Source organism: Chenopodium album, chromosome 1 (genome assembly GCF_948465745.1).
Source record: "Chenopodium album chromosome 1, dcCheAlbu1.1, whole genome shotgun sequence".
NCBI classification, from domain to species: Eukaryota; Viridiplantae; Streptophyta; class Magnoliopsida; order Caryophyllales; family Amaranthaceae; genus Chenopodium; species Chenopodium album.
Window position 1 is genome coordinate 68,598,457 of NC_137834.1, and position 27,303 is coordinate 68,625,759.

Sequence of the window (27,303 nt, forward strand, 5' to 3'; positions counted from 1 at the left end):
CTTCGTTCAAGTTCAACTTTTTGATAAACCAGTTGGTCTAAAAAGAAAAGCTAAGAAGGCAATGGAAAGTCAAGAAGAAGTCAATGAGCTTAAGAAGCAAATGGCTAACATGACTGAGGTATTGAAGGCTTTAACCCTTAAAATCAATGACTCTGTGAAACAACATCAAATGGAGCTCATGCAAGAAAGCTTGAAAAAAATATCCAATGACTATAGATTCCAGGGCGTTAGCTCCCAAGGGGTCTTGGTGGACAAGGAGCTTCTTCCGCAGAAGTTCAATGCCAATGACATCCCTAAGTTCCAGCCAACGGACAATCCTTAATTTTACTTAAGGGCCTTTGAAACTATAATGAACATTAAGGGGATTAATAAAAATCTTTCACTCTTTATTCTCAATGTCTTTAGAAACTATTGGTCAACATTGGTTCTTTTCTCTTGATAAAGAGAAAACCTCTACTTGGGATGCCATTGTAAAAGCTTTCATTGATAGATATAAATGTAATATTCAAGTCAAAACCGACTATAGACAACTTGAGATGCTAAGACGAAAAAAGAATGAAAGCTTTACTTCTTTCTTTAATAAGTGGAGAGAAACTTCCACTAAGATGATTGAGTTGCCCACCGAAAAAGAATCTGTAATGTTTGTTAAAAATCTCCAAGAAAAGTATTCGAAGCATTTGAAATATCAACATTATCTGAATACTTTCAAGTCCGTCTATGACATCAGTATCTAAATCGAAGATGACCTCGCAAAGCAAAAAGCTACTAACAGTAGTAACAAAAGTGGTTGGAAAGGAAAGAAGAACGACAATCTTTCTTCTTCCGAAAACGCCCAATCTAATAACAATGTTAGTACCTTTGATCTCAATGAAGTCTTAGCCATGGATAACCAAGGATCTAAAAAGAAACCCAGAAGAGAGTTCACACCCATTAGAATGACCTATGATGTTGCTTTCAATCGTTTCTATGATCGAGGATTAATCAAATTTATTGGCCCTACCGAGGATCCAATGCCAGAAAAGCGATCTTCAAGATGGGATCCCAATTTGTATTGCAAGTACCACCAAGGAAATGGTCATACCACCGATGAATGCTACAGATTCCAATATCTCATTCAAGATCTCATAGAAGCAAACAAGATCCCATTTCCTCTAGCTATCAAGAAGACTAGGTGATGATAAGCACAAGACAAGAGGCGAGCTTCAACGACAAGATTTCATGACCTCCTTTTCTATTTCTTTTTCATTCTTCCTTTCCCCAATAAGTCTAGCATAGGAACCTTCTATTTTTCCTTAGATTTACTTTGTATATTTTTTCTTTTTCCCCTTTTAATAAAATGAGCATTTATTTCCTTGCATATGATCATTGCATAACACACACACAAAAAAAAAAATCATGTCGAACTAAGCACAAGGTATACCCATGATTAAAGGCACCTCTTGTAGCCATGTTATACCTTTCACCCTTCAAATATACAATGTTTTTTTGATAAACCACTTTGAGCCTCGTCCAACGATAGACCTTTCTTTCTTCAACCCACATCTACCTAACCTTGGGATGGGATGGTGTGTAAATTATGCAATTTTCAAAGAACAAAAGCTTGAGTGAATCAAAAGATTAAAATAGCAAAAATAATAAAAGTGTACAAAAGGGCAAGTGTTCCAATGTCTTTGACATTGTAGGGAATAATTTCAAGCCTTAGAATCCCACTGGCTCGAACCCCACTGTGATCATACACTAAAGTATGGTGGCGTCCAAAAGGGAAAAAGATAGATCAAAAGAGTCGCCAACAAGTTTTTTAGGAACTTGTAAACCGTTCATGCGATGAAGGTTACATCCCTTAACGATCCAAGAGATCGTAAACTCCATAAGGTCTTGAACCAAATAAGGGTTCGGGGATGAAGGTACAAATCCAACCTAAAAGAGATTGAACCTACCCTAATAATAGGCCTCTACTTTATTCTGATCGTATTCATGTGCGCTTTCTGATTAACATGCAATTATTAGGTTTAACCCTAAACCTGTTTATCTATGTTGGTTGAATATTAATGCACAAATAAATCTATTATTGGCGATCACTTGAATTATAATCACATTAACCCTAAACAAGATTATTAATTATCTTATTAAGCGTGATTGCAAGTACCAATTCCCTTTAAACATGCAATAAAGGTGATCAAGCAATAAATAATAAAATCAAGCAACATAATGATAATCAATATCATGAATAATAATTATAATCATAATAATAATATCATCAAAATAAAATAATCATCATCAAAATAAAAACAATTATAATCATCATCATAAATTATAACAATTATAATCATAATCATGTTCATGTTAATAATAAAGCATAATAAACATAGCAAGATCCTAGGCATGATACTAACAAGATTAATAACAAACCCTAGCATGTCACTAAGCAATAAAAATCAAATCTTTAATCCTAACAGGATACTAACAATCATAAATATTAGGATGAATATAGGAAGCATCGCAGGAATCATAATAAGCATATTTGATATTATAACCTTTTCCCTAAACATGAAACTAGGAATATCATAATAACAACATAAACATGATGTCTACATCATAATATCAATTAAAACCATTAAAGAACTTACTTTGATGCCTCGTATCTCTTTCTAATAACAAAATACACACGTTAGTAACTTCAAGGAAAATAATAATCAAACAATCAAATTAAATAATTGAAATAGAGATTTGGGACCAAACCCTCAGAAATTAAACCTTTCACGTATAGAGCGAAGGCAACTTCGAATATGGCTAGGTGTTTCTAGATCTTGTGAATGCGGAATTTTGTATGAAAAAGCAAAGTAAGAAAGAATTGAATGTTTAAGAGAGATGAATGATTTAGAGAATGCTAAAGAATTAATGATTGTTGATGAGGAGAATTGGTGAATGAATGAATGTAGATGATGATAATTGGTGAATGAAAACGAAGTTTTTAATACGATATTTATAGAGAAAATCAGCCAAAAAGATAAATTAGACAAAACAGAGTCTGACGCTCAGAAAACAGGGCTGGTGCCAACCCTGGCTAGCTGGCGCCAGGCACCAGCACTAGCGCCAGGCGCTAATGGCTAGCGCCAGGCGCCAGGCCTGGGGTCAGACGCCAAGCTCAAATTTAACGCGTTTTTGAAAATCCGATAAGTTTACCGTACTGGAGGATAAAATAATATAATTTCTTCGAAAATGCTATTTGATTTTGATTAAAACTCTGAAAAGTCAACAAAAGTCAATTTATTAATGCTAATTGAATTAGGAATGAAAAGAACCTTCTAGAAGACTAAAACCATTCCTAATTGCATTAGGAATGATAAATCATATTAGGCCCTCCCCTAGATCATTGGGCCGTATATAAAGCTCAAACCGGGCCCAGTTTAGTAAATTGGCCATAATTTCCTCAATATTCATCGGAATTGGGCTTATAATATATCGTTGGAAAGGTCTTTGCAAGCTCCATCCAACTACACTACTATTGGACCCATATCATGGACCAAACAAACTGGATTAGCTATTTTCTTAAAATAAGTTTTCAAAAACAAAGAGAAGAGAAAAGAAATAAAAACTATCCGCAACACTAGACCTTTCCACACTTTCATTTCATTCGATTATGATTCGACGTGAAAGGTACTCATCACTGGGTTTGGTTTTGGGGAGACACAAATGGGTGTCTACAGACATGAACATCTCTTTGATATGAACACGTCTCAGATTGCGTCTCTTATCGAGTGCTCGGTACCGTGCCTGAAAAAACATGAATGTCAAGTGAGTGATAGACCGCATGACCGGGATTGCCCACACTTATCAAAAAATATTAAAAAAAAACTGCAAAAGCAAAAAAAGATATAAAAAAAAAGAGCTCAAAAGTGAGAAACCTCAAGCATAATAATACAAGGATTCAAATACAAGGTTGCACACCTTGGGGGCTTATCTAGGGTCTTGAGCCTTTATCCCCTTCTTCTTCTTCAAACCTTTAGCCTAGCCACTTTACAACCCTTAAAAGACCTCTTTGAGGTATACACACACTTGTGAGAGGTTCGATTAGAGCTACGTTCGGCCTGATTCCTAACGGATACGTAGGCAACCTCACAATGAGGTGCAGTCATAATAAAATGCATTCATATTCATATTCACACACTCACACCATGATCATATCAAGGGATCTCCAATGCTTATCCAGGATCTCCAATGCTTATCCCTATTCAATTAGATCTAGACTTGGGGGCTTGATCCTTACATTATTAGCCTAACCAGCCTAAGAGCCACCACCATTTGACTCTTTTCAATATATTTTTCCACACACTTAGCCCTTGCAGCCTAACTTTAGTGTCACTATCAAACACATCACAGATACATGACCAAATATACTTCCCTTAGGAACCCTTTGTCATGAAATCTTAACACTAGTGCCTTGTCATATCAATATCAATCATCATTGCATCGCAAAGTATGAAGTGCGTAGCCTCCACGCCTAAGTCACCTAAATACTTTCATTATCAAGTCAACTAGGATAGTCTAAGATGTTACGATCCTTGTACTGTGAGAGACAACGTTAACGAATTAAGCTCATTCAATATGCACCTTCAAAAACTTCACTTCGATTCTTTTTCGCGTCCTTCTCTTTCGGGAGAAAGTTGGTATCCTCCACAAAAATGACGGAAATTTTTGTTTTTGTGCATTTTGAGTCATGAGTCAACACTATGCATACACGAGTCACACGAAGTGAGTCATCATTAAGTCAAGTTTATACCTTGAGTCATGTGAAGTCAATGAGTCAAGCAACACTAAGTCTTAGGTCAACCCTAATTACATGAGCAAAGTCCTATAGTCAAAAATATAAATGCAGGTACACTAAGTCCTAGACGGAAGGGTAAGCTTTACAAAAGGTTTGAAGCAAAAGGACGCAAACAACTTAGCAAATCAACTATAGTCAGCTTGATTACAATCATATTTGATTGTCGGTCAGCCTGACGACGGTCACGTTAATTGATTGGGTTCCTTGGTATGCCAGTTAGCCCCTATAAGCAAAATTGACATGATTAGTAGTCGGCTCGATTACAATCGCAGTAAGTGATTGACCTGATGACGATTGTCTCACTTAGTTTAAGCGCCTAAGTATTGGATCATTTAAAACACCAAGGCATTGGTTCAAAAGCATCACTTATACGATAATTTTTCCAAGATTGGATTGTCATCCCCAACTGACAATATTTCCAAAAATGGATTGTTGCGCATCTTCTTCAACAACAATTTTTCCAAGATTGGATTGTCATCTCTGGCAAAGTTTCCAAGCGTGGATTGTCGAGTTCCTGCTCTATTTTGTAATTTTTTCCAAGTTCGGATTGTCATCGCTGGTAAGGTTTCTGAGATTGGATTGTCATACACATAGTTTCCTATGGCAAAATTTCCTAAAGGATTGTCATAGGTCTCTATTACTCTTAAAATTTCGGCAAAGGTTCCTCAACGTGGATTGTTATACATTTCAGTAAGTGGAAAATTTTCCCAAAGTGGATTATTGATCAACTCTTTTTTTGCAAATGTTCCAAGACACGGATTGTCAATTGTGGCAGTATTTTCCTAAAATAATTGTCGCACAAGGCGGATTGCTGTCAACGGTTATATTCCAAGACGTGGATTGTCAATCGAAGCAAGGTTCTTATGACAGACTGTTACGAAGCATTGACAACTTTCTCTAAATCAGATTGTCATACATCATACAAGAGTTGTGTTGGCAACTGTTCCTGAAGAAAAGAGGATTGTCGTCACCCAAAGTATCGCAACAGCAAAATTCAAGCAGCATTAAGGATCAACAAGCAGTGGTCTTCGGTAATTTCCTTCGTGATATTATCACAGAAAAACCGAGGATCGTTACAAGAAGAATGGTCTTCGACGGCGTTCCCTAGCTTGTGGAGAGTTGTCACAAACAACTGAAGATGGCTACAAGTAGAGTTATCTCCGATCGTGTTCCCTAGCATGCGGAGGATGGTCACAAACGGCAGAGGATGACTACAAGCAGAGTTTTCTTTGATGGTGTTTCCTAGCTTGCGGAAGACTATCACAGTGGAAATTGAAGGCAGCTACAAGCAGAGCGGTCTTCGGGCGATATCCCCTAGCTTGAGGAGGTCGTCACAACCATACAACAAAATTTTTTACTTCAAAGACATGTGCTCGACGGTGTAAGATACACGATCTTAACTCTTTTATCTGTTTAACTAACGCTAGTTTGTAGGTATCGGCATTACAAGAATGATTTAAGATCGCAGAACGTTCGGAATCATTCTCCGTCCCTATCGTTACTTTGACTTTTGTTTTCAAAACATAAGTTTCTCCAAACTAAGTAAAAGTGGGGGCTTCGGTAGACACCCATTTGTGTCTCCCCAAAACCAAACCCATTGATGAATATCTTTCGCGTAGAATCATAATAGAATGAAGTGAAAGTGTGAAAAGTTTAGTGTTGCAATTAGTTTTTATAAAAAAATCTTTCTTTTTGTTTTCGAAAACCTGCTCTATTTTATGAAAATATCTATTCCAGTTCAGTTTTGTCCATGACTAGGCTCCAATAATGGTGTATTTGGATGGGGCTCGAAAAGAGCTTTCCAAAGATATATTATAAGCCGAATTCCGATGAATAATGAGGAAGTTATGGACAAAATACTAAACTGGACCCGATTTGGTTCTTATATGGGGCCCAATGATCTAGAGGAGGGCCTATTATGAATTATCATTCCTAAAGCTATTAGGATTGATTATAGTCTTCTAGAATTGTCTAAAAGTTTCTCTTAAATCCTAAAGGAATTAGGATTGAGAATTATGTTTTAGAGTTTTACTTGGAACAGAATAAGTGTTTTTATGAAAATACGATTTTTTCCCTAACGCGGATTTTACGACTTAATTATATTGAGAAGTGGATTCCGTGTGGAAAACGAGTTGAAAATCTCTTGCATCGCCTGACGACAGGCTCGTCGCCTGGCGCTTGCAGCGCCTGGCGCCAAGTTCGTCACCTGGCGATGAGCTCTGTAGTTGGCGATAGGATGTTTTATTCCTTTTCGAACTTTAAATCTTTTCTATCAATTTCGGACTATTTTCTTATAAATAGGGTCCTTGGACCTCCGTTTTCAATAACCAGAATTCTCTAATTCTTCTCTCTCTGAGCTAAAGCTTATTCTCTCTCCCTCTTTCTAGCCTAACCTTACAAACACAATTCCGCACTCATTAGAACTAGAAACACCTAGCCAAGTTCGTAGTTGCCTTAGCCTTAGACGTGAAAGGTTTGATATTTCTGAGGGTTTGGTCATAAATCTCTATTTCAATTATTTAATTTAATTGTTTTGATTTATTATTTTCCTTGAAGTTACTAACGTGTGTATTTTGTTATTAGAAAGAGGTATGAGGCATCAAAGTAAGTAATTTAATTGTTTTATTGATCTTTTGATATAGATATCTTGCTTAGATTATTTTGTTGATTCCTAGTATCATGTTTAGGGTTAACTAAAATTTCTAATATCAAGTATGATTAAAAAAATGCTTCATATTTCTTTCCTAATATCATGGTAGTATCATGTTAGGGCTAAAGCTTTGATTTTTATTGTTTAGTGACATGCTAGGGTTTGTTATTAATCTTGTTAGTATCATGCCTAGGATCTTAATATTATTATTAAGCTTTAATGATGATATTGTTATGATGTTTATTGTGAAAGGAATAATGTCCTTCGAACAAGTGTATTATTCTGATAGTGGGTTCAGAATTATTAGAAAGATAATATATTCAGTAAGGTCAAGTGATCGGAATTCCTGGGTGGAGGCCGCTTCCGATCAGTAATATTAATGCATAATTAATATTACAGCTTAATCATGACTGAACCCTTCGGGTCACACCCAAGCAATTAACGAGCCGAAGTGACAAATTAATTCGAAAGGAATTTATTTAGACGTTGGAAATTCGAGCTTAGAGCGTCGAAATCGAGCGTCAGAAGTCGAGTCAAAAATAATAAAAGACGAGACGTGCAAATAGTAATAAATTAACATAATTTCCAAAATACCCCTAGCACTCCATAATGCATAGCATGGTGGCTAGCATGCACACCAAGCCGAGCCTAGGCTGGCTGGAGTGTGCTAGCGCACCATTGCTAACAGCCAAGGGCCAACCTCGGCACCTAAGGGGCAGCAGGTAGCAGCATCCCACACTCGGAGTGTGCGGCATGCTGACCGCAAGCAGCAGCAGCCCGCACTCGGAGTGCGCAGCTTGCTAGCCGCAAGCAGCAACAACCCGCAACTCCGTGGTGCGGGTAGCTAGGCCGAGTAGGGGTGAAAGTTCGGTATTCGGTTTTTATTACACCCCAAACCGAATTTGTTCGGTTTCGGATTTTTGAAACCGAATTCAAACCGAATTTGGATTCAATCCAATCCAATCCTAGCCAAAATATTTCGGTTTTGAGAAATGAATCCAATCCAAACTGAAATTTGATGGGCTGTTATATTGGGCCTAAAAATCTAGGCTTTTATTGGACATATAATTTTGGGCCTTCTGAAGGCCTAAATTTTATACATGTTCCTGAACAAAAGCATAAATTTTAAGAAACAACTTTCACAACCATAATCATAATGTCTAGGATTAGTGAATTACAACACTCAAGTCTTGACTAAAAAAAAATTCCAGCCATAGTAATTAAATTACAGACATTGTCCACATTAAGACATAACAACTTAACAAGTCTTAAAAATAATAAAACAGTCCACATGATAATTAAACAGTCCATAAATAAAAAAAAGAAGTAGGCAGTAGCTAAAAACATGGCAGATTAATTATTGGGCTCTTAGCAGCAACTTCATTCCACATGGGCTACATGGCAGCTAACTCTCAGTCAAGCTCAACCAAGTCCGGGTTTTGACGACCAATTGTCATATTCCTCAAGTCTAATAACATTAAAAAAAATAAACAAGTTACATAATATATATGAAATAATGAAAAAAATAACATATGATAATTGTTGTTTTATATTACCTTCTTCAAGATCTTCAACTTCTTGTAAACACTCTTCTATATTAGGAAATGGCCTGGAGAACAACGTAGCCAATTTTGAGCACAAACAAGTCCTTCAACGACCCTTGGAGTTAAGGAGCTCCTAAACGGGTCTAGAAACCTACCACTAGTGTTGAATGCACTCTCAGAGGATACTATTGAGATAGGGACAACAAGTATATCACGGGACATTCTTCCCATTATTGGAAACCTAGCACTATTAAACTTCCACCACCCCAAAATATCAAAAATTTCAGATTCCTCCTCCGTATCCTCTTCAAAATATTTGTCTAACTCAATTTTTGCATCTCCATCTTTCTCACACTTGTGTTTCTTATACTTACTCTTCAATACCTCAATCTTCTTTTGTTTGGGAGAAAATTGGGAACTGTCCATACTTGAGGACACTTCCTCCCTAATCACATCACCTGAAGAAGAACCACGATACTCCTCATACAAAGCATTCAAAGACTCTTTCAAATTATTCACCAAAACAGATGCATGCTTAGAATCATAAATTTCAATTATCATCCATTCAACATAATCTAACTTATAACGAGGATCAAGCACAACAACAATAAAAATCAGCATGTTCATTTTCTCCGGATCACCCCAATATTTGTCATGTTTCTCCTTCATTTTAGAAGCCATAAGACACATCTCTTCATCATCATTTGTCATCAAATCTTTCAAAAGGAAAGCAACACTCACCAATTCATGAAAAAATATATTGGAAGTCGCATGCCAAGACCCAGAGACACGCAAAGTAAGATCATAAAAGACTTGTAAAAATTCAGAAAACCTTCTAACTATTTCCCAATCCTCAAAAGTAGGGCAGCCCTTCCCCTCCCTCTCATTTAACTCGATCACATAATGAGGGTCTTCCTCAGAGTACCTCTCAAAAGCAAACTCAAATACCAAAGCAGCATCCAACATTAATTAGGTGGAGTTCCACCTAGTAGGCACATCAAGGCCAACAACTTTTTAGAGTTCATTTTTTCATCCACAAACACATTTTTTAAACCTTACCAACCTAGAAGGGGATTGTTTGATGAATCTTACAGCTTGTCTCACACGAGTAATAGACTCATTAACAATTTTCAAGCCATCAGACACAACCAAATTCACAATATGAGCAACACAACGCATATAAGGAACCGACTCTTAAGAACCCCAGCTTTCCAACCATTTATTTTCCTTCTCATATATCCTACTGCGGTACCATTTGAGCTAGCATTATCAACGGTTATGCAAAATACTTTCTCAAGTTCCCAATCAAGCAAACATTTCTCAATTTCTTTCCTAATTTCCTCCCCCTTATGACTTGATATAGGACAAAAATTCAGAATACGTTTTTTCAAATTCCAGTCATTATCAATAAAGTGAACAGTCAAGCACATGTAATTAATTTGCTGAATAGATGTCCATGTATCGGTTGTTAATGAAACCCTTGAGTTACACTTTTTTAATACCAATTTTAGCTTTCTTTTTTCAGTTAAAAAGGTTTCATAACAATCTTTAGCCACAGTAATTCTGGAAGGGACATGAAATATAGGCTCCATTACATTAAAAAATTGTTTAAAGCCTACTCCCTCAACAAACTTAAAAGCAATTCATCAACTATAACCATGTAAGATAAAGCTTATCTAATTGAAGTTGGATCATATTTCACATAAGACAATCCACTAGTACCACCACTTTCAATTTTATTACTTTTGAAAGACAACAAACTTTGTTTTGAATATTTAGGAGTATTATAGGGGTACTTACGACATCTATTTATATGAGCCCACATTGGACTAGTGCCATTTCTCTTTGTACCACACTTGTATCTCATACCACAGTACTTGCAACGTGCTTCCATTCCAGTGGGTGTTTCTTCCTTGATAAAGTGCTCCCAAACCTCGGAACGATCCTTCATTCTCTTCCTCTTGGGTTTGAATTTTTCATCGTCAGATTCATGCTCCTCAATAGGGACGTTCCCTTCAACATTACCCATATTTATGGACATTTTGATAATCTAATTTAAAACAGAAAAAAGAAACCATCACCTCAGTCCATCACAGCAACCACAATATATTTAACAAGACAACTAGACAACAACTGGTGACTCACTAAAAAAACCAACAATTTTTATGCAAATCTATGAAAAACAATCAACCTATCAAAAAGAACAATCAATCCATCAAACAGAGGCTATTAAAACAAGCAATCTATCACAGTATCAACATTTTGAACATAATACTATAATAGAACATCATATATGCATGTTTCTCCAAAATAACAAAGAAACACAACTATTCAGAGGAATATCAGCAATTCAATATTTCAAACATAACAAAACATGAAATTCGCCAAATCGAAGAGATGCAGGAAAAGTGAAGTGAAAACTGAAATTCGAGCATACCTTTGAGGCTTTGACTCACTGAGAACGAACAGGTGGTTAGCGGTGGCCGGCGATGGAACACTGGAATGAACAGGACGAACGGAACACTGGAACAGAACACAAGTTCACTGAGGTGAGATACACAAGTAGTGGAACGGAACACAAGTAGTGGTGGTGAAGTGGTGGATTGGTGGTGGTGGACGGATGGAGTGAGGTGGTGAGCAGGTGAGGCCGTAACAGAGAGAAGAGGGGAAATCTAGGGTTTTAGTGAGGGAAAGAGAAACGGCTGAAAGGAAAAGGGAAAAGAGGGGACGAAAATATTTAGGGTTTGGGTGTATATATGTAGGAAAATAGGATGAGATAACTGGGCTTATAAATTTCAGTTCGGTGTTCGGTTTTTAGAATCCCAAAACCGAATCCAAACTGATGTAATTCGGTTTTCATTTTCTCAAACTGATCCAAATCGAAAACTGAACCGAATTTCTTATTCGGTTTAGTTTGGTTCAGTTTTCGATTTTTATCCAATCTACTAGCTTGCTGATTTATTACTAGCTTGCTTAAATAATTTTATTTTACCTTTTAAATAAAATGTGAAAATCTCACTATCCCACATTGATGGGAGAGACAATCATACTCTCATCATTTCCTATAAATACCCAAGTAAGGGCATTGGAAATGATGCTTGAGTAAGAGTTGGAAAGGGGATCACAAGTAAGTGAAAACCCTTGAACTCAAGAGTTGGAAAAGGTATCACATTTAGTGAAAGCCTTTGAACTCAATTACTCGGGTTTATCGGTCGGGTCTTGCTAACCCCAAGACATTGGCTCTTGTCGGTGATCGTTGTTGCGGGTGGATCATCGTCGGAGGCTTCGTAATTTCAAAGGTAACTTTCAAGTAAGAGCCCTAGCGGTCGGGCGAAGCACGCTCCAAAGGTAACCATTTTATCTTAATCTTGTGATTAATTTATGTTTATGGTTTTATTTATTGCGAGTGCGGTCTTTTTTTTCGGTTTGTTTCTGCGGTGAGTCGGACTTACCAAACCCCAACAGATTGTTATGATGATTATGCTTATGTTTATGTTGCTTGATTTTTATTTATTGTTATTGCTTGATCACACCTTTTATGCATGTTTAAAGGGAATTTGTACTTGAAATCACGCTTAATACGATAATTTATAATTTTGTTTAGGCTAATATGATTATAATTCAAGTTATCGCCAATAATAGTTTTATTTGTGCATTAATATTCAACCAACATAGATTAAACAGGTTTAGGGTTAACCTAATGATTGCATGTTAGTCAGAAAACGCACATGAATACGAGTAGAATAAAGTAGAGGCCTATTTTATAGGGTGAGTTCCTTCTCTTTTAGATTGGATTCGTACCCTCATCCCTGAACACCAGTCATGGTTCCAGGCCTATTGGAGTTGATGATCTCCTTGATCGTTAAGGGTGTAACCTTCACACCGTGAACGGTTTACAAGTTCCTAAAACTTGTTGGCGACTCTTTTGCTCTAGCTTCCTTTCCTTTGGACGCCACCATGCTTAAGTGTATGATCACAGTGGGGTTCAAGTTTGGGGTAATGCTTGAAATATTCCATACAACTAGCCTACCTTATTCTTCAAAATTCCTTCCTTAAGCACTCCAAGGAGTCCGTACTTTACTCGAGGTTTTGTCCCTAAACCAAGGCGTGAAAGGTAGAACTGTTTGAAGGTTTGGCCCCAAATCAACTCTATTTAATTTAATTGTTGTTTTATTAATTTTCCTTGAAGTTACTAACTCGTTTATTGTTTTATAGTTGCAAGCAAACAAAATCAAAGTAAGAATTATGTTCCTTTTATATCTATTATTTTTCTAACAATTTTATATTGTTAGATTTATTGTTAAATTGCTTCCAATATTAATGTTTATTCTATTATATTTTTTTATCACCATATTGCATGTTTAAAGGGAATGTGTAATTGAAAATCACGCCTAATAAGATAATTTGAACGACCGGTTTAGGTTCCTTTTTAATCTTGTTGTTTAATCAAGTGATCACCCATATTTTAGAGTAATGTGTTACATTAATATTCAACCAATTTAGCTTAATAATAGTTTGGAGAAAATTGAATATTTTGTTTGCATGCCTTTGAGATCACAGGAATCACTTTTCACTATAAGAATCGAGTAGAGGCCAATACGGGCGAATGTGACTCCATGACTCACTTTGTACCATCATCCCTGATCCTCCTTTCGTGGTTCCGAACCATATGTAGTTAGTAATCTCATGGATTATGAATGGGGTGTAACCTTCACGGGTCAATCGTTGTTGCTTATCGTTGTCCCTTTATCGTGGTTGCCTTAAATGCTATGTGAACGGATTACAAGTTCCTTAACTACTTGTTGGTGGCTCCCTACTTTCCTTGTCCCTAATTGTGTCCCTAATTGTATATGTTAATTCCCACTCCCTATGAGTGCCAATCATATTCACTACATGCTTTAACGTAGGCGCACTTCGAACGACGCCTACAACATATATATGTATATATATATGTGTGTGTGTGTGTGTGTGTGTGTGTGTGTGTGTAATTGATGCTTTGGAAATAGCTACCTCAAGAGAAGGTAAGGATATTCCAATGTTAGAGTTAAAACCTCTACCATCACACCTAAGGTATGAGTTTTTAGGTCCTAATTCAACTTTTTCGGTAATTGTGAATTCTTCTTTGAACGAGTGCCAAACTCAAATGTTATGTGGTGTTTTAAGAAACCACCAAGGTGCTTTAGGCTATACCATTGATAACCTCAAAGGTATTAGTCCCACTTTATATATGTACCACATAACACTTGAGGAGGGTGCTAAGCCTTCCATTGAGAAGCAAAGGAAACTCAATCCTCAAATGGGGGAAGTGGTGAAGAAAGAAATCACCAAACTCCTTGATGCCGGCATCATCTTCTCCATTTCGGGTTCTAGATGGGTTTCCCCCGTTCATGTGGTCCCTAAAAAGGGAGGAATGACCGTAGTTGAAAATGAGAATGGTGATCTCATTTCAACTAGAACGGTGACCGGTTGGAGGATGTGCATAGACTATAGAAGTCTAAATGCATCCACCAACAAGGATCATTTTCCTCTTCCTTTTATCGACCAAATGCTTGAAAGACTCTCCAAGCACAAGTATTATTGCTTTATTGATGGTTATTCGGGTTTCTTTCAAATCCCCTTAAACCCATATGATCAAGAGAAGACAATTTTTACTTGTCCATATGGTACTTTTGCATATAGGAGGATTCCGTTTGGACTTTGCAATGCATCGGAAACCTTTCAAAGGTGCATGATGAGTATCTTTGGAGACATTCTTGAGGCCAAAATGGAAGTATTCATGGATGATTTCTCGGTAGGGGGACTTTCATTTGAAGATTGTTTGTCCAATTTGGTCAAATGCTTAGCAAGATGTGAGAAGGTCAACTTGGTCCTAAATTAGGAAAAATGCCACTTCATGGTTGAAGAGGGAATCGTCCTTGGTCACAAGATATCAAGCAAGGGGATTGAGGTCGACAAGGCCAAAGTTGAAGTGATTGAAAAATTGCCACCACCAATTAATGTGAGAGGAGTAAGATCCTTTTTGGGGCATGCCGGGTTCTATAGGAGATTTATCAAGGATTTCTCACAAACTGCTAGACCCCTAAATGCTCTTCTTAAAAAGGATTCCATATTTATTTTTGATGAAAAGTGTCTTCAAGCTTTCAACAAATTAAAGGAGGCTTTGATCTCTACTCTAATCGTGTAAGGGCCAAGATGGGATTTGCCGTTTGAACTTATGTGTGATGCTAGTGATGTTGCAATTGGAGGGTTGTTGGGACAAAGAATTGAGAAGAAGCTTCACGTCATTTACTACATGTCCAAGACCTTGAATAAAGCTCAACGGAACTACACCACAACGAAGAAAGAGTTTCTTGCCGTGGTACATGCTTTTGAGAATTTTTGGAAGTACCTCATTGGTTCCAAAACTATTGTTTACACCGATCATGCGGCTATAAGTTACCTAGTGGCAAAGAAAGAGTCCAAACCTCATCTTCTTCAATGGGTCCCATCTCTCTAACAATTTCATGTTGAAATCCGTGACAAGAAAGGGGCCGAGAATGTGGTTGCGGACCATCTTTCCCGATTAGAGAATGTGAAAGCTAGTGATGATGAAATCCCCATATGTGATGAATTGATAGATGATGTGCTCTATATCTTGAATGAAAAGGAGCTTCCTTGGTTCGCCGACTTGGTGAACTATTTGGCTTGTGGAGAATTCCCTCTCTATTTCTCCAAGAACAAAAGAAAGAAGCTAAATAGGGAAGCAATACACTATGTATGGGATGACCCTATTCTCTACAAAAGAGGAGTAGATGGTTTTCTCCGTAGGTGTGTTTCGGATGAACAAGTGCAAAGTGTGCTCAAGATGTGCTATTCCGATCCATGTGGAGGGCATATGGGAGCCAACAAAACAGCGTTGAAGGTCTTGCATAGAGATTTGTGGTGGCCTCACATCTTTAAAGATGCTTGGCGTTTGTGAAGACTTGTGACCGGTGTCAACGAACCGGCAACATATCCAAGCGTAATGAGATGCCTCAACAACCAATTCTTAAGCTAGAGTTAGTTGATGTATGGGGTATTGATTTCATAGGGTCATTCCCTACTTCTCATGGAAATCAATACATCCTCGTGGCGGTCGATTACATATCAAAATGGGTTGAAGCCATTGCCTCCCCAACTAATGACCACAAGGTAGTCATGAAGATGTTCAAGAAAGTCATATTTCCAAGATTCAGAGTTCCTAGAGCGGTGGTAAGTGACAACGGTTCACATTTTGTTCATAGTGCTTTTCAAAAGATGCTAAGAAAGCACGGGGTTCACCAAAGATTCGGCCTTACCTATCATCCACAAACTAGTGGGCAAGTGGAAGTGTCCAACCGTCAAATTAAATTAATCCTCAAGAAGACGGTTGCAAGGAATAGGAAGGATTGGTTGGAAAAGCTTGATGACGCTCTATGGGCATATAGAACGGCATACAAAACCCCAATAGCCACAACTCTATATCGTCTAGTTTATGGAAAATCTTGTCATCTACAGGTGGAGCTTGAACACCGAACTCAATGGGCAATCAAGAAGATTAACTTCGACTTGGCTAGCGCGAGAAAGCAAAGATGGCTTGATTTACATGAGCTTGAAGAGCTAAGATTGGAGGCCTATGAGTGTGCTAGCAACTACAAGAATCGCACCAAGGTTTGCCACGACCGCAATATTGAAAAGAATGCATTTCTTAAAGGCAATAAGGTACTCCTCTACAACTCTAGGATGAAATTGTTTCCCGGGAAACTTTTATCAAGGTGGAGTGGTCCTTTTGTTGTCAAGGAAGCGTTTCCTCATGGAGCCGTGGAAGTTTGGAATTTGGACGGAAAGAGATCCTTTAAGGTCAATGGGCATCACCTTAAGCTTTACTACGAGGGTGCTCTTGTCGGTGTAGTAGAATCAATTCAATGTAATCTTACCTCCTAATTGTGGAGGTCGTCAAGCTATTGATGTTAAAGAAGCGCTTCCGAGAGGAAACCCGAGTAATATAAAAAATAAAAAAAATAAAAAAAAAACGATTTTCCCAGGTCTGGAGCGGGCGCTCCTCCTCGCTGCACGCCCGTTCCCACCTGTCCGGGTAAAAAAAAAAAAAAAGAGGAATCTTACCCTTAATTTTCATCTCCTTCACCCAATTTTACCAATCATTCATACTCTCTTATTCTCTCTCTTCATTCCCCATTTACTTCTCACTCTAAAACCCTCATTTTCTCCAACTTCTCTCTTTAATTTCATCATCAAATCCCAATTTTTTTCAGTTAAAATTCACAAATTCTTTTTCTCCATCAAATTATCTCTCCAAAAACCATAATGTTTCACAAATTTGGGCGAAAATTTTGAAGACCCACGAAATCAAATTGAAGAACAAGCAAGGAAAAGGGTAAAGATTTCTAGAGGAGGAGGAAATTAGGGTAAATTTGAAGAATTATAGAGTATTTTCATACTCTAATTGGTAAAATCTTCTTCCCTACTTCACTTTCCCTTTTAAACCTTAGGGTTTTTCTTTAATCTTTTCTAATTTGTTTATTTCATGATTGTTGTGTGATTAGTTGCATGATTAGGTGAATTAAGCAAATTTACTTGTCATTGATAATTAAATTGTAGAAGTTTGTGATTAGTTATGAAGTAAGAGAATTGTGATTAGTTTCTTGCTTAAGTTTGATGAACTTGTGCATGAAAATTGGTTAAATTTTGTTGGAATTGTGAATTTTTTGTGTTGGAATTATTGTGTTGGAATTGTTGGTTGTTTGTATTGGAATATTATTGAATTGTAACCAGGTACTTGGATTTTATTGGGGGTTTGAAGTTTCGGAGATTGTTTGTGTTGTGTTGTGAGTGTGTTTGTGGTGTTTTAAGTTAGCTTTCCAATCCAATCTTAAATTCCAAAATGGTTCTTCGTTTATTTGGAGGTGCGGGAGGGAAGAAGAGTAAGACTACTTCCGGCATTCAAATAAACGAAAATCTTCATTTCGAAAGCCCAACCGAAACCCCAAACCAAACAATAATCAAATTCAATCCTCCCCATTCAATAAAAATACCCGAAAAATCCAAAGGTTACCACAAAAAACCATCCACACGAAAAATGCTTCCAACCCGATTCTATGACCAAGAGTCGTGCCAATTGCTAGGAATAGACGACGAAATTCGTCAAGTGGCTGCAAATTTCAGATGGTTAGACTTCCTTCAAAATAGGGAGGAAACATTTGAATTGCTCACTCTCGAATTCCTATCCACCCTAACCGTGAGAAAAACTAGTGGTGAGGGAGAGCCCATCGAGTGCGAGATTAAGTTTAACTTGTTCAATCGACCTTAAACCTTAAGTTTAACTCGCCTCAATAAGATATTCGGGTGGCCCGTGAACAACCAAATAACCGAACCCGATAGTTAAAACCTCTCCAATTACAACGAGTGTAATTGGTGGAACACTATCGCGGGGTACCCCACATTCACGTCCTGGTCTAGCCACGCTAGCCATACCATCCACCTCGTACTCCGTACATTCATGAGAATTATGAAGTATGCTTGCTTTACAAAGCAAGATCTCGGGAAGCTATAAAGAGGGAACGATATCCCGATTTGAGGGGGATGTTGAGGGGAACGTGAATATGGGGTACATATTCGTTAAGTGATGCTAAGATATCAAGATGAGTACGGAGTTGACGGGTGAGATTAAGTGTGGTGGGATGATCACTATCATCGCCAAGGCATTGGGTTTCACCGGTTGGGTAAACCAATTAACCCCGGTGGAAGGCTCAAGTGCTCTTGACCTTTCCGGTTTAGCCACAATGAATATGATTGTGGAAATCCGGGGAAATGTGACCACCTACTCTTGGTTGGTCAAGGGGAAACACCGGTGCATTCTCCCTAATGTGGCGGTAATGAACACCGTGGGAACCACTTGGCAAGTGCCAAATGAGCCACTCCTCGAGAATGTTCCCGACCTTGATCAACCATCTCAACCCCGTCTCCATAGCATATCTACCATTCCTAGTTTTATGGGCGGCCAATCCTCCTCCTCTTCTTCCTCCTTCAACCTTGAGTCGGCCTTTCACCACCTCAACCTAACTAACCAAAGAATTCTTCAAGGAAATTAATATCAAAGCTATGTCTCCCAAATGACCTACCAAAACCTAGTTGAAAGGGGAGACTTTCTCCCCTATGTCAACTATCCTAACAGGCCCGTTTAAGAAGGGTCGATTGCGGGTTGGAATAACAACCAACCCACCTACCCATATTGGCAAGGACCTCGTAGCTCTACTTCGGAGCTACGTTCCTTCCCTCCCTACGATTATACACAACCCGGAGGTTGTGATTTTAGGGGGGACCCCTCTTACTACCATGTCCCCTAGACATGTGGTAGATTGACTCCCGAGGAGATTGCAATCCACTCTAAAGGGGATACTTCGGGTTTCCACCCGGGTATGATGGTGGTTGGGGCACTAGTAATGCACCGGATTACGGTTATTACCGTAGTAGCCCCAACTATGATCTTCCTCCTTATGTGGATCAACCTTCCTACTACGGCGATGTAGATCCTAACTACAATTTCTTGCCATTGCCGAGTAGGGAAGATGATCGGGAGTAGGCTTAGACATTATTGGTTTTTACCGTTCCCTTCTCTTCTTTCCTGTCATTTGTAACACCGAGGGCGGTGTCGATGTCTAGCTTAGGGGAGGTCTAGGGGGTCTTTGTGTCTAAGTGTAGGTTTTGGTTTTGGTAGGATATGTGCTTTCTTGTGATGCTTTTTGTGCTATGTATGGAGAAGTTTGAGTTTGTATGTGGAATGGTTGGCATGAAAGGCTTAGTTTAGCATTTGGGACTTGTGGTAGGATTCATATGGTATTATGTTCTAGATCGCATGCCTATTTTAGGTTGGTTGTTGCTCTTTTCACGATTATATGGCATGCCTAGGCTTGAACAATTGCATATTGATGTTTTTGTCTCACTTCTCCTTATATGTGTGCTATTTGAGCATCTTATCCTTATGAATGGCTTTGATATGTTCATGTTTTGGTTGGTTTGTATGAGGGTTGGTATCATGTTTTGGTAGGTATTGCTCTTGGTCTCTCTTGATAATGATTATTGATGATGATTAGTGTGGATTAATGATGATGGTTTTCCTTAACATCCAAATTTCTTTTTCTTATCCTCTAACCCCTCTAACATCCAAATTCCCTAATATCCAAAACCCTAATATCCAAATTCTTTAATTAGTTCTCCTTTCCCCCACCTTCTTAGCTTTCTAAAAAAAAAATAGAAAATGAGTTTGTTTGCCTTTGATCGGTTTGCAATTATGATATTGGATTGTATGTGGTGGATGCTTGTTTTCTTTTTATAATAAAATTTCGAGCATGGTTTAGATGCCCTTGGTTGAACATAGAATTGGCTAGTTTAGGCTAGTGTGAGAATAACTTTCCCGAATGAACGAGACTTAAAGTCTAGGTTTGTGGTAAGATGGTGTCGCCTATCTCAAAGGTATTTGATCCTCGAAAGGTAGTATTTGATCCCACATTATTCCAAAAAGTGAGGTTTTAATATTTTTCAAGCCTACTACATTTTGCATGAGTGATAAGGATCCTCTTTGATTTAGTACCTAGATCGAGAACTTGAGTCTCAACTCCCAAGACCGTGGTCTAAACTACTCTTAGTATTGAGGAAGGGTGTCATGTATTGTTTATTCACAAAAGGTTAAGGCATTTTATTTTTCCTTATTTTTATTATTACCATTTCCATAGTTCAATTTTTAGTTCTTTGTATTTAGTAGTTAGTGATGTAAATACCTAAGTTTGTATTCTATTACAAAAAAAAAAAAAAAAAAAAAAAAAAAAAAAGAAGTGATGCAATGTCACCCCCTAGCAACTAAACAAGCTTGGGGGTTGTAGACACCCATTTGTGTCTCCCCAAAACCAAACCCGGTGATGAGTACCTTTCACGTCGAATCATAATCGAATGAAGTGAAAGTGTGGAAAGTTTAGTGTTGCGGATAGTTTTAATTTCTTTTCTCTTCTCTTTGTTTTTAAAAACCTATTTTAAGAAAACAGCCAATCCAGTTTGGTTGGTCCATGATATGGGTCCAATAGTAGTGTAGTTGGATGGGGCTTGAAAAGAGCTTTCCGACGATATATTATAAGCCCAATTCCGATGAATATTGAGGAAGTTATGGCCAAATTACTGAACTGGGCCTAGTTTGAGCCTCATATGCGGCCCAATGATCTAGAGGAGGGCCTAATATAGATTTATCATTCCTAATCCAATTAGGAATGGTTTTAGTCTTCTAGATTCTTCTAGAAGGTTCTTTTCATTCCTAATTCAATTAGCGTTGATAAATTGACTTTTGTTGACTTTTTAGAGTTTTAATCAAAACGAAAGAATGTTTTTGAGGAAAATACGATTTTATCCTCCTGTACGGCAATTTCTATCTGATTTTAGAAAACACGTCAATATTTAAGTCAGCGCCAAACGCGAGCATTAGCTCCTGACGCTAAGCTTGGCGCTTGGCACTTGGCGCTAGCGCCTGGCGCTAATGTCAGCGCCTGGCGCTTACCTCCGTTTTACGCGTTAGAACTTTGTTTTGATTTTTTTATCTTTTCGGCTGATTTTCTCTATAAATAGCTTCCTAAAAACTCCGTTTTCATTCATCATTTTTCACCAATTCTCTTCATTCACCAACTCTCATCAAGATTTTCTTGATCACTCTCTCTCTCTCTTTTCTAAACTAGCTTTTCTCAAATACAAAATTCCGCATTCGCAAGACTTAGATACACCTAGCCATATTCGAAGTTGCCTTCGCCTTAGACGTGAAAGGTTTTAATTTCTGAGGGTTTGGTCCCAAATCTCTCTTTCAATTATTTAATTTAATTGTTTTATTTATTATTTTCCTTGAAGTTACTAACGTGTGTATTTTGTTATTAGAAAGAGGTACGAGGCATCCAAGTAAGTACTTTAATGGTTTTTATTGATGTTATTATATAGGAATCATGCTTAGGTTGTTATTATAATTCCTAGTATCATGTTTAGGGTAATATCAAGTATGATTAAAAGTATGATGCCTTTTATGTTCTTCCTAATATTTATGATTGTTAGTATCATGTTAGGGTTAAAGCTTTGATTTTTGATGCTTAGTGACATGCTAGGGTTTGTTATTAATCTTGTTAGTATCATGCCTAGGATCTTGCTATTATGATTATTATTTATTTTGTTGCTTGACATTATATTTATTGTTATTGCTTGATCACACCTTTTATGCATGTTTAAAGGGAATTGGTACTTGTAATCACGCTTAATAAGATAATTAATAATCTTGTTTAGGATTAATGTGATTATAATTTAAGTGATCGCCAATAATAGATTTATTTGTGCATTAAAATTCAACCAACATAGATAAACAGGTTTAGGGTTAATCCAATTGATTGCATGTTAGTCAGAAAGCGCACATGAATACGATCAGAATAAAGTAGAGGCCTATTATTAGGGTAGGCTCAACCTCTTTTAGGTTGGATTTGTACCTTCATCCCTGAACTACCAGTCATGGTTCCAGACCTATTGGAGTTGACGATCTCCTGGATCGTTAAGGGGTGTAACCTTCACCTTGTGAACGGTTTACAAGTTCCTAAAACTTGTTGGCGACTCTTTTGCTCTATCTTCTTTCCCTTTGGACGCCACCGTACTTTAGTGTATGATCACAATGGGGTTCAAGCTAGGGGTAATGCTTGAAATATTCCCTACAGTTTTTGGCGACTACGCTGGGGAGGATTTCTATTTTAATTCCTGAAATTTATTTCGGCAATGATTTAGAATGATTAGATGAGACTCGAAAAGTTCTAAGTATTTCATGTGCGTAATTTTGATTAACATTATTGTCATATGCATAAAAAAGATCTCATTGGAAAGACCATCCGTAATGAGTTAAAAACATAGGATTTTTACATGTAGGAAATTTGAGGAATATCTTTCACAACTATGATCGAAATAACACTACGCGAAACTGGAAAATTTTATCGAGCACAGAAAGTTGTTGAGGCATGTAGGAATTAGCGTCACCGAACAGAAATTAGCGCCAGTATTTTGACTTTAGCGCCAGATGACAGCTCTGTCGCCAGGCGCTAAAGCCAAAAGCTGGCGCCAACCTCTGTTTGCTGGCGCCAAGTTCTTCCAATACCGAGCCAGAAATATGCGTTCTAATTTTAACCAGTTTTTAGCACTGTTTGCTCGATCCTACTTCCTGATTGAGTTTTTCTCACTTTTCTGAAACCCATATGTGTTCTACATATGGACATAACCCTCTGGGAATTCATGCTCCATCTACCTGATTGAACGCTCTGAGCAACAAAGGGTACATCCGACAATGTTGAATTCACCAAACCATGGAAGCAAGTTTTTCTAAATTTACGGTGTCCCATCCACTCGCGCCAACCCTTCACGGTTATGCTTCCGCGCGTTGCATCTGGACAATTAACCATGGACCCTCTATTGACTAAACCATATCCCGAACTTTAGAGAACTAGAGCCATGGTTAGGTTGCAAACTCATTGCATCATATTGTGCCTACTTGACTAATTGTGCATTATTTGTTATGCATATGGTATATGTTTTTCTTAACCGTTTGTTTGTCTTGTGCTAAGATTAAATAAATTAATGACTAAAAGAACTTTTCCTAATTAATTAATTAATTTGAGTAAATAAAGTCTAATATTTTAACCATAATTGACCTAGTACGACTTTAGGCATACCCCTGTTGATTAATAATACTGAAAACAGTCTCAAATCGAAGCTCCAGCAATGGCGCCAAAGTTTGAACTGTAGCGCCACTCTGTGGAGTGTGGCGCCTGGCGACAGTTCTGTCGTCTGGCGCTACACTGCAAAGAGAGGCGTCAGTCCTGTCATTTTGATGACAATTCGGATTATTGATCGAGTCATCACTTTGTGTTTAATTAACCAGTTTGCTAAGTAATTCGGTTAAATTTTACAGTCAATCATACCTTGTTAAGTTATTAATCGAGTCTAGTCACATAGTCCAGCCACATGGTCATGACACGAGTCTTAACATGTCACCTACACTCACTAGTCTTAGCACACACTTTGAGTATATATCACCATGACCATGTCTTAGGTTCATGCATGAGTCGGTTTTTTCCGTCATTTGAGTTGGGGGTACATTCTATTCCTAATTTTCCACATCTCTCCATCTACATGCTTTCTCCATATCACCACCCTCATTGTTCTACCTTCTTCTATCCATTGCATGTTGAATAAAGTTTGAGTCAAACAATTAACAATGAATATCCCCAAAATTCCTTTTCCACAGTACTTGGTCGAGGAGAGAAGGGCGATTAATCAAGGATAACCTCTTTATTCAAGTCTTACTTTTTGATAAACCGAGTTTTCAAAAGAGGAGGGATAAAAAGATAATGGCAACTCAAGAGGAAGTTAATGAACTTAGGAGTCAATTGACTGACGTGACTGAGGTGTTAAAGGCTTTAACCCTCAAAATTGATGACCTTGTGAAGCAACAACAAATGAACCTCCTGCAAGAAAGCTTGAGCAAGCTATCTAGTGACTATAAATTTCAGGGCATTAGTTCACAAGGGGTCTTGGTGGATAAAGAACTTCTTCCGCATAAGTTCAATGCCAACGACATCCCAAAATTCAAGGCAACAGATAACCCTTATTTTCATCTAAGAGCTTTTGAAACAATAATGAGTGTTAAGGGTATTGATAAGAAAGTGTTTCCCTCTATATTTTCTCTATCTCTTGAAACCGTTTGCCAACAATGGTTCTTCTCCCTTGACAAAGAGAAAACCTCTACCTGGGAATCGATTGTAAACGCTTTCTTTGATAGGTACAAGTGCAATATTCAAGTTGAAACCGATTATAGACAACTTGAGATGCTAAGACAAAAAGAGAATGAAGGCTTTACTTCTTTCTTTAATAAGTGGAGGGAAACTTCCGCTAAGATGATTGAGGTGCCCATTGAAAAAGAGTCTGTGAGGATGTTTATCAAGAATCTCCAAGAGAAGTATTCAAAGCATTTAAAATATCAACACAATCTGAATACTTTCAAGGTCGTTTATGACATTGGAATTGAAATCGAAGATGACCTCACAAAGCAAAAAGCTACTTACAATAGTAACCACGGTGGCTGGAAAGGAAAGAAGAACGACAAAAAGCTAATGTCAACGCCTGGCGCTAACCTCCGTTTTACGCGTCAGAACTCTATTTTGATTTTTTATCTTTTCGCCTGATTTTCTCTATAAATAGCTTCCTAAAAACTCCGTTTTCATTCATCAATTTTCACCAATTCTCTTCATTCACCAACTCTCATCAAGATTTTCTTGATCACTCTCTCTCTCTCTTTTCTAAACTAGCTTTTCTCAAATACAAAATTCCGCATTCGCAAGACTTAGATACACCTAGCCATATTCGAAGTTGCCTTCGCCCTAGACGTGAAAGGTTTTAATTTCTGAGGGTTTGGTCCCAAATCTCTCTTTCAATTATTTAATTTAATTGTTTTATTTATTATTTTCCTTAAAGTTACTAACGTGTGTATTTTGTTATTAGAAAGAGGTACGAGGCATCCAAGTAAGTACTTTAATGGTTTTTATTGATGTTATTATATAGGAATCATGCTTAGGTTGTTATTATAATTCCTAGTATCATGTTTAGGGTAATATCAAGTATGATTAAAAGTATGATGCCTTTTATGTTCTTCCTAATATTTATGATTGTTAGTATCATGTTAGGGTTAAAGCTTTGATTTTTGATGCTTAGTGACATGCTAGGGTTTGTTATTAATCTTGTTAGTATCATGCCTAGGATCTTGCTATTATGATTATTATTTATTTTTTTGCTTGATATTATATTTATTGTTATTGCTTGATCACACCTTTTATGCATGTTTAAAGGGAATTGGTACTTGTAATCACGCTTAATAAGATAATTAATAATCTTGTTTAGGATTAATGTGATTATAATTTAAGTGATCGCCAATAATAGATTTATTTGTGCATTAAAATTCAACCAACATAGATAAACAGGTTTAGGGTTAATCCAATTGATTGCATGTTAGTCAGAAAGCGCACATGAATACGATCAGAATAAAGTAGAGGCATATTATTAGGGCAGGTTCAATATCTTTTAGGTTGGATTTGTACTTTCATCCCCGAACTACCGGTCATGGTTCCAGACCTATTGGAGTTGACGATCTCCTGGATCGTTAAGGGGTGTAACCTTCACCTTGTGAACGGTTTACAAGTTCCTAAAACTTGTTGGCGACTCTTTTGCTCTATCTTCTTTCCCTTTGGACCCACATTACTTTAGTGTATGATCACAGTGGGGTTCAAGCTAGGGGTAATGCTTGAAATATTCCCTACAGGGGTGTATTTTTTTTTTTTTTTTTAAAGTTCATTCATGGTTGTAACTTGGGTCAAGGTCAGGAACCTCTTAAGGTTTGTTCTTAATGATATACATCTTGAATTATTTTACACACATTATAAAAATTATAATTCTCACGCTTTTATTGTTTTTTGTAAATTATTAGTTAAAGTCCCGCAATTAAAGTCCCACACAATGCACGGATTTCAATAACTTATATAGCGAATTACAACATTAATTTAACAATTATATGCTAAAAATAGTATTACTATAAAACATATACATTCAAAAATATTTTTTTGAGTGCGTATGGCAAAAATATAATCTCTAAAATGTAAAGTAAATATTATTGCTATAAATATTTTTCTTAAGGAAATATAAATAGTGGAGGAATAATATTTAAACAGTGAATGACATGTTTCATCACTGGTTTCGCTTTTAGTATTAAGTTATTGATTCTCGCGCTTTTATTGTTTTTTTGTAAATTATTAGTTAAAGTCCCGCAATTAAAGTCCCACACAATGCACGGATTTCAATAACATATATAGCGAATTACAACATTAATTTAACAATTATATGCTAAAAATAGAATTACTATAAAACATATACATACAAAAATATTTTTTTGAGTGCTGACAGGGTAAAGTCGTATCCCCTAATCAAAAATAATTACCTAAATCACTAACTAAGGTAGATAGGGAAGTAGGGTCGATCTCCACAGGGAAACAAGACTTTTTACTCCTAATTAATTATTATAATCTAAATTATTTAAGTAACCAATATTTATAATTAAGTATGAAACTAAACTACAAAGAATAAGAGTAGGGAGAAAACGATATATAAAGGGATCTAGGGCATAGGTTCACCAATAAATAATACTCCAGGGTAAAACAGGGTAATCA

General features: G+C 37.2%; 1 protein-coding gene across 1 annotated transcript; it reads right to left on the bottom strand.

Moving 5' to 3' along the window:
• Positions 1-8,887: 8,887 nt before the first annotated feature.
• Positions 8,888-9,985, bottom strand: LOC145634999 (zinc finger BED domain-containing protein RICESLEEPER 2-like). Its single transcript, XM_081686316.1, has 3 exons — positions 9,171-9,985; positions 9,032-9,084; positions 8,888-8,943 (listed from the first exon to the last, which is right to left on the bottom strand). The coding sequence occupies exons 1-3, from the start codon at positions 9,983-9,985 to the stop codon at positions 8,888-8,890; spliced, it is 924 nt and encodes a 307-aa protein (XP_081542442.1).
• Positions 9,986-27,303: the final 17,318 nt, after the last annotated feature.